Raw genomic sequence first — 9,343 nt, forward strand, 5'->3', positions numbered from 1 at the left:
TATATCGGCACAGGAGGGCGCTGTATAAGAAGAAACAACGCACTGAGATCACATACATTATGTTTGTGACAGAGATAGTGGAGTCGTATATGCCTATTGGATTTGGCTTTCCTTTCCAAATAGCCGAAGCCAGAACATTGGTTATAGTTGAAAAAAAGACATAATGTTCTGGAAGCGCGAGCTTCCGAATATTACAGTTAAGCTTGGGTGAAAAGGAAGCTTTAGTCATAAAGACAGGGAAGCTTCAAAAACAGTGGGCTAAACGGTAACACTGTCAGCAAACAGCCGTAAGTTTTCAGGCAAACATTTACATGCAGCGCCACCACTTTAGGAAAGAGTCAGATTTAAATAAATCATATATATTACGAATTTCGTGAAATTTCAGCAAATGAAACCCATTCTTAAATAATGATTATAGCGAAGTGTTTATTTCCGACACGTGTAGCATTTCATGATTTTTTTGATGTTCGTATTAACATTGAATGTTATTTTGTTCGTATACGTAATTTATACATCACATATAATTACACCATGACAACTTATAAGAAAGGATTCAAAAACATCTTATTAACTGTATACATTTTTTAATTTTTCCGAATATTCTGTACATAAAAGCCAATGTATTGACTTTATGACAACAGAAATAACACATTGTCAATAATGATTAATTGTGATATTAATTCGAAAATTGTTATAAAAACAGATAACTTTATCTGTATGACATAAGTTTAGTAAAATATTATACAACATTGTTATCTTTATTAAAAAGATTATTTGTCAGGTTTGTGTAATCAATTGTTTTGCTTGTCTTAAGTTTTATGAACAATTCATTCTAAGCAACAACATACGTGATAAGGGTCTATGTGCGCTTATTCCAGTAAACAAGAATATCAAATAAAAATGGTCATACTTTGCGTCCCCTCGACCGAAGTCGTGTACCTGACTCCTTATAATATATAGGATACACGCTGTATCTAATGTAGTCTGGACCTATGGATGACGACTCAAGGTCAAAGGTAGATTGATTTACAATAATGGGTGCGTTCGTTAAGCTTCCCTGGGTCTACCCCGCGGTGCTCACTCGGGTGAGCCCCTGACAAGAGCTAATCGAACGATCACACTCGCCTTCTCGTGGTGACGTCATGCACCTCAGGTCATCCTAAGTGACCCACTCCACCAGCAGGGCACTGGGGGCTGACCCAGGTTAGCCCGTCAAAGCTATTCGAACGTACCGAGCAGACCGGGGTCGACCCAGGGAAGCTAAACGAACGCACCCAATAAAAACGTTGCTGTCCCTGCAGTTTTACTTGTCCTTTTAAATGAAGACATGCAAGTCATTTACCAATGATTTCGCACATCTCTCCTTTGTGCATTATTGCTTGGCCTCATTTCAAGCTGCTTCTTTACATACGTTCCTCTTCGATGTCTGATTTACTTTTTGTATAGGCAAGGTTGTCGTGTTCGATACGTTCCCCAGCTTCATCGTCTGCTAGTTTCGTCATCTATGAATGTAAGGAGAAAAAGCATTCTTGAAAAGCAGGGTATACTTTTGTTAATTTTTTAAAAAACCGGTATCCTCATGGTGTGTTCCATTATGCATATACAATTTGCTTGTACAGGAGACGTGGGAAAAAAAACTATAGGGGAAACCCACACAATCAGGCAGGGACTGAAGCCCCCAATCCACATGCAAGGCTCTGGTCTGGGCTCAAACCGGGGTCCATAGAGGTTAAAGGCAGTGACAGAAACCACTGAGCCGTCCCGACTGCCAATAATGTTAGTTTAATTATCAAATCCCTCATTTATACTTACAGAGCTGCCACTATTCCGTCTTTCAATTAATCGGAAGAGCCCCATTGCTAAGAATACCACGAGCAGAGTGGAACCAATGCACAAACAAAATGCATGCAGAAGAGTTGCGATGGTCCCAGATAGGTTTATTCCCAGGTCGTAATAACTTATTAGAATATCTGTTGCAGTAACGCCCTACAACATAAAAAAAGACATACACTGTCGTTGATATAACCGTTCTACTTTGATTGAAGAAAGAACAAGTAACCAGTCGCCATGAAGGACGCCCCCTGTTGTTGATTAGCACATTGTCAAAATCTTGTCTTATGAGTCGATTGGGGTGGGGCCGAGGGAGATGTTAAACTCAGTATAATTCCAATTAAACTTAATTTCTTTCGTTCAGTTTTTAAAATTATTGTCCACTTAAACGTCTAGTACTTACGTTTTCGAACCAAAATACTGGCATATACATTGTTTCAACGTCTCCAGTTTGCCTGCAGAAAATATAACCGAGCAGTAAAGCAATGCATCGATCAGATCAACACTGTATTTATATTAATTTCCAGATTTATGTTATCAAAGTGGCGCATTGTATAGGCCAAAGGAAATTAGTCTCTCCTTATTGTGTCTGCATTAAGTGTTGTCCTGCAAGAATAATGTGCATTAATGTGAAGAACACAATTTATAAAAGTAGGATTTGAAACTTCGCGTGGTGGAAGTATAACTAAGAGAGGTTTTCGGTAATAACATGTAGACATCTCCTTTTTTCTCTATTTTTTTCTCTTTTTTTCTCTCCTTTTTTTCTTTCTCTTTTACATTTTGAAAATTAAGACTGGTGAGTATAAAACGAAGACAGTAATATATTTATCAACTTACTTTATTATATCATTTTTCTCCATGTATTGATTGACTTGTATTCTCATGCGTAGCTTGAATGGCATTCCTAACGTCTGGAAATTTAATATCAATATTAACAAAAACAGGAGATTAGCATCGCTTAGCAGAAACAGGTGACCAGCCTAAATTACATTAAGTCTTCATTGTTGTGGCTGGTGCCCCGATCAATTTTTCCTGAATAGCACAGACATTTTTTGGGGCGGTTTTTTTCTGCTTAACAGCTTATGAAGTTGGACCCTGGCCGAAGATAGCCATACAGCTTAAAGGTAGTGGACACAATTGGTAATTACTCAAAATAATTATCATCATAAAACCTTTCTTGATTACGAGAAATGGGGAGAGGTTGACGGTATAAAACATTGTGAGAAACAGCTCCCTCTGAAGTGACGTGGTTTTCGAGAAAGAAGTAATCTTCCACGAATTTGATTTCGAGACCTCAAGTTTAAAATATGAGGTCTCGAAATCAAGCGTCACAAAGCTCACAACTTCGTGGGACAAGGGTATTTTTTTTTCTTTCATTATTATCTCGCAACTTCGACGACCGATTGAGCTGAAATTTTCACATGTTTGTTATTTTATGCATATGTTGAGATACACCAACTGTGAAGACTAGTCTTTGACAATTACAAATAGTGTCCACTGTCTTTAAGTTAAGTTCAGACATTTTTTACTCCAATATTGGCAACAAGAAACAAAATGTATCAACAATGTAAATCAAGCATCACATACAGACTATACAAACAGCAAATTGAAACATCATTATAACATGGTTAAGGACTGTACCAATATGCATTGGAAATGTGATGCATAGTGCTTTTAAAATCATTGCATGTGATAGATACAGACTTAAAGACAGTGGACACTATTGGTAATCGTCAAAGACTAGCCTTTACAGTTGGTGTATCTCAACATATGCATAAAATAACAAACCTGTGAAAATTTGAGCTCAATCGGTCATCGAACTTGCGAGGTAATAATGAAAGAAAAAAACACCCTTGTCACACAAAGTTGTGTACGTTTAGATGGTTGATTTCGAGACCTCAAGTTCTAAATCTGAGGTCTCGAAATCAAATTCGTGGAAACTACTCCACTTCAGAGGGAGCCGTTTCGCACAATATTTCATACTATCCACCTCTCCCCATTACTCGTCACCAAGATAGGTTTAATGCTAGTAATTATTTTGAGTATTTACCAATAGAGTCCACTGCCTTTAAACTGGACCAGGACAGACTGACAATGAGACCAGCCAGATAAATAAATAGTTACTGTGTATTTAGTAAAATGAAATGCTTCCATTGTTAATAATTATGTAATTATGAGCTTGTTGGTTACTGTGTACTTACGGGTTCAATGGAAAATGAATTGCGGTGTTTTTCAGCGTCTGGTTTGAGACCTTTCACCTGTTGTAGGAGACTGGGGTCCCCTTCGAAGAAGTGTGGGTTGGAGACGGCCATTGGTGACCCTGCTCAACCACAAGGGTTATCAAAATATTGGTAAATTTTTACAAAAGAAACAAACCAACACCAAGAGATTAAACGTACTGGACACTATTGTTAACTACTCGAAATATATTTTTTAGCATACAAAACTTGGTAACGAGCAATGGAGAGCTGCTGATAGTATAAAACACATTGTAAGAAATGGCGTCCTCTGAAGTAACGTAGCTTTTTCAGAAAGAGGTAATTTCTCACTCAAATAAAAGACTTCTGCTGAAGTCTTTAATTATGCATCTGTCCCCCTGTTGGAAACTAAAATGGGCTATTAAAGGAAGAGAATTCAAAGAGGGCGCTATCAGAAGAAGTCTGTACACAGTTAGAATCTCCGGAGGGGACAAATTTCCTGCCACACCGGTCAGGTAATCTTTTAGGTCGCCCAAAGACTCGTGTGTTTTAACACGTAAACACATGATGCCAAAGTTTGTCTGAGAGGAGAAGCTGCTGTGTACATGTTATTGCTATAGTCGAATGAACTTGACTTTATAACAGCGATCAAAGTACAATATACTAACCCATTATACAAATGCTTACTACGGTCACCCTTTGTTTGGCTGATAAGAAGTTACAAAACTATTTCGTATTGGCAATCCATTATCTGCCCAAACTACTGTAGTATAGTATTACCAAATTTATAAATTTTGCCTGAAGGTCGTCGCCGAAACTGAAGAGGCAGAATGGGTGTCCCATTTTTGTTTTCTATGGGGGTACTTAGAGTAAAAAGGTAGTTTTCGTTGCATGTTTCAAATAACACCCATCTTTCAGCACACACTAGTCACTATAACATATAAACAAAAACGTATTTATAACACTTTAAAAAAAAATTGTTTTATTACAAATAAACTGATACTTCCATTGTATTGATAAAAACATTTTGTTTAAATCCTCAAAAATAAGTTGTTTGAATTCTTACCAAACCTGCAAGGATCCACTCTCATCAGACCCGTAGGTACACTGTCGCGGTCATTGACCTTGAAGCCCTCATTTTCAGGAAACACACTACTGTTCTGATAAGCCCAGGGGGCAATACCAAACATCTTCAACGGTACACCTTTAAGCTCGTCATCCTTAACGTACGTGTAAGGCATGGATCTGTAGTACGAGAAATTAAGGATTGGTAATAGCGTGGACCAGACAGCGTCCCGAGTCCAGCGGGCGTTGCGACGCGATTCACTGGCGGGACTCTCAGACCATGCTCCCACAAAACTACTTGTCCCCGTACTTTGTGGAATTTTATTTTGCTATCCTATAGACAAATAAGTATCGCCACTTATCATTCTGGAGTCTCCCATTCAACCCATGGGTAAAATAGTATACACTTCGCAAACTGCTTCTAAAACCTGAAGAAAGAAAGAAGAAGGGAAAAAACAACCTTCAAAATGGACAATAATTATATATATATATATTTTTTTAGACTTACCTGCATAGATCCGGATGAAATAAGTTTAACAATTCATCTTCCTTTATATCCTGATGATACATCATTCCATCTGTGGAAAAAATCACAAGTCAATCGAGTTGGTCACAGGGGGAGACTGTGCAAGGACCATTTTTTGCACCAATTTTGGTCCGTTGCTTTTTGCATGGAGGAAAAAACCTCGCGCACTTAGACGGGTATCAATGTTCGAATATATGCGCGATACTTGCATATCCTATGTTGAGTTTTATGTGTGATTCTTCAACGAAGAATGTTGAGGCAAAAAAATTAACGAATGGTTTAGAGACTTGAACTAGAATAAGCAGAAAGTCAAGAAACCAGTCGCGAGTAGTTTTTTATTCTCAATGGAATACTAATCCAGCAAATCAAGCAAAATACAAACCAAAAATGCACGATTTTAAACCATTATTCAGAAACACTACTATATAAAAAATATCATCAATTGGATAAACCTCACCTGTTCCTACAATCTGGTTTGCATAGTCTGACGTCCAATGGTTTAATTCCGGGAGGCCATTAAATTTGTCGACAAGATTGACACTTGATATATTTTCCACACCGGTAAAAACTGTATATTCACCAAATTCGGTGTCGTTCCTCTGAAGACAAAAACGGACAAAGGAAACTGCATCATTTTGATGTTTTAAATAATCAAAGTGGTTATTAACAGCAACAACAACAACATCAACAGCAACAACAGCAACATCAGCAACAGCAGCAACAACAACAGCAGCAACGTCAGCAACAGAACAACAAAAACAACAACAGCACAACAACAACAACAACAACAACAACAACAACAACAACAACAACAACAACAACAACACCAGCCACAACAACAACAAAACAACAACAACATCAACAACAACATCAACAACAACATCAACAACAACATCAACAACAACACCAAGATCAAGTGACAGCAACATCATCAACAGCAACAACAACAATTGCAACAGCTGCAGCAGCAGCAGCACAGCTACAACAGCAATAACAACACAACAGCAACAAACAACAACAACAACAACAGCAACAACAACAACACACATCGTCCTTACCCCAAGAAGAAACCCGAATTCTTCAGAAAACTCTTCAGGCAGTCCAAGATCTGGAAACTTTTCATTCAGCCATTTGAAGAGGGGTTCGTCGTATCCCCATACAAACTGCCGGACACTCAGCTGAATAAAGGGTTCCTCCCCAACGCTCCCAATGATACCTGCAAGGATGACTTGCAGAAATTTCGGTGCATCTCTGAACATGTATACCACAGACTATCAAAGAGGGTAACAAGAGGTTATAAAAAGTCAAGTAAGATTTGATGGTGACATTGGGGGAGGGCAGCAGAGGTGGGTATATGCTGTGCCAAACTTCATATTATATATGCACACAAACATGCTACGTAAAGAAATATCTTTCTCAGTCGAAACTGGTCACAAGCAAAAATTCCATGTCAGTTTAAACTGTTTTTAACTATATACCCCTACTCATTTTGTGCAGAGCAAAGAAGTTTGCTACGCAGTTTGTTTCTGCTTAACAGCTTTATGAAGTCATGCCCTGCGTTACAAATACAACACTGCCTTAAGCGTATTTATACCATGCTTACCCACATAGGAATGTTGGCTGATGTAAACACGTCATGTTCACTACCAACTGACTCCGACGGATCGAAGACATATCGATATTTCTGAAGAAACGTCACCGTATCATTCGAATTAAAGGAGATATTCTCCTTAGGTAGGAATAATCTGTATTCGAAATAAAAAAAATGTAAATAACAGTATTAGAGGACTATTTGGACATTTTGTGGATGCAGATTTGACAGGGGTGCATTTCACAAAATAATATTAATAACAATAATAATAATAATAATGAACACTTATAAAGCGCACAAATCCACAGAAGTGCTCATGGCGCTAAAATACAAACAATAGCATTAATTAATATACAATAACAACAATAAAAGTTAAAATGTAAACCTAAGTTGGGATCAAAAACGTAAAGGTAGTCCTAAAGTTAGGAAGAGTAACTCGTCCTAACTCAAGATAAGACTAGTCTAAACTATTTGTGAAATCGACCCCCTGTAACTGTATCGTTCTCGACAAGGAGCACACACTTAGAACAATTGCGCGTGCTTTGGGTATACGCGCCCGGGGTTTCAGCCGAGAGGACGGATCCTGAAGCCGAAGCCAATGTTTCGAAAATGCCAATGGAAAGTCTGCTGCCACCTAGCGGTTCTAAGTCCCCATTGATAGACGTTAAATAGACAAATGCAACAACGGACGTACGACGTCTACAAAACATTTATACAAACAAATACATGCTGTCACATCGTCTATATAGTTTTACCTGTAAGAATAAGGTCCAATTTCTTTCACTTCTGGTGTACCACCTTTGAGAACCTCATCAGGATTTTGCAGATCGAAGAAGTAGAATCTCTGATAGACCGGAAGGGATGGGTTCTGCCACTCTTGGTATACGAGTGAACTGGGATCAATTATCATCATCTGCAAAAAATTAAAAATAAAATAAAATAAAATAGTCAACAGAATGACAAACAAGCAAGTAAACAAACCAACTCAATTATTTTCAGCTCGACATTTGGTATTGCAAAATGTACGTGACTGTCATAATAAAAATGTCTTCTGAACAAGGCATGTAAAAAACTACTCGACAAAATAATTGTATGAGAGATAATGACATATAATTGAGGCCAATTTATTGTGGAGTCATATTCAAAAGACAAGTCTTGTACAGAAATGCCTTACACACCAACAAAGTTTAGCTGCGCTGAACTAAAACAAAATGCATTGAATAGATACTCAACTTGATATTCCCCCCTAAAACCAAACGACATGTTTTGCTCGACTTTGGTTGGAAAATGAGGACTGCGTCAGTAGCCGATCATAATTATGGATAAACAATACATGCCATATCCGTAGGTATAATGCAAATGGGGGGTAGAAAAAGTTGTGAAGGGTTAGTGAACTGTATACACGTGAATAGCTCAGTGCGAAATCAAGTCTAGGCCTAAACATAAGAGCTAGGCCTAACTAAGGCCTTATCCGATTTGACAGCTACGTCTGGATTGCTGTGTTGCCCAAACACGGATATTGGCGCCCTATATTAATATCCTTTATTATTAATATTACTATTATTATAAATAGACTATTCATTGTATACTGTTTGTATCAATGTTTGAATAACATAATAACAATGTACAGTTCTTACCTTATTAAGAATGAAACCAATGAGCGCTTCGAAAGCAAACGGTAGAGCTACTCCTAAAAGTACTAAGACGCTACCAGCTACAAGACCCTTGACTATTGTCTTAGTTTGTATCGTTGGGGTCTCCGAGGCACCCATGGTGGTTAAAGGTACCAAATCCACTTCGCTTGACTTCAATTGGGACTTCAAAACTGCCTTCTATGAGTGATTATGTATACAATGAAACCAACACAGCTACGACACAACTTCAATTACCGAGTTGTAAAACTGTTTAACATAATAACAGCACTTGATCTTTGCCTTTTGCAAGTTCAGTCACAAGTTGTTCAGGTCGAGATGTCCAAACATTGAACCCAGCACGCGGCTCTCTTATCTTGATTTGGTGGTGTGGGCTTTGGTTTACAATTAATATTTTTTGTTAGCGATCAATTTTTAAGGCTAGTACTAAAAACAGAGGAACAGCAATCAGATTCCCATATAGAGACGCTGGTAATAGGAA

The 9,343-nt window shown here is 38.0% G+C and overlaps 1 protein-coding gene across 1 annotated transcript; it reads right to left on the minus strand.

Annotated features, from left to right (window-relative positions):
- Positions 1 to 119: 119 nt before the first annotated feature.
- LOC139945107 (scavenger receptor class B member 1-like) lies at positions 120 to 9,089 on the minus strand. The gene is made up of 12 exons (XM_071942376.1): positions 8,848 to 9,089; positions 7,966 to 8,123; positions 7,223 to 7,364; positions 6,678 to 6,890; positions 6,077 to 6,218; positions 5,602 to 5,671; positions 5,095 to 5,273; positions 4,032 to 4,150; positions 2,668 to 2,741; positions 2,234 to 2,285; positions 1,813 to 1,986; positions 120 to 1,502 (listed from the first exon to the last, which is right to left on the minus strand). The coding sequence occupies exons 1-12, from the start codon at positions 8,980 to 8,982 to the stop codon at positions 1,404 to 1,406; spliced, it is 1,557 nt and encodes a 518-aa protein (XP_071798477.1). The 5' UTR covers positions 8,983 to 9,089; the 3' UTR covers positions 120 to 1,403.
- Positions 9,090 to 9,343: the final 254 nt, after the last annotated feature.

Source organism: Asterias amurensis, chromosome 12 (assembly GCF_032118995.1).
Source record: "Asterias amurensis chromosome 12, ASM3211899v1".
NCBI classification, from domain to species: domain Eukaryota; kingdom Metazoa; phylum Echinodermata; class Asteroidea; order Forcipulatida; family Asteriidae; genus Asterias; species Asterias amurensis.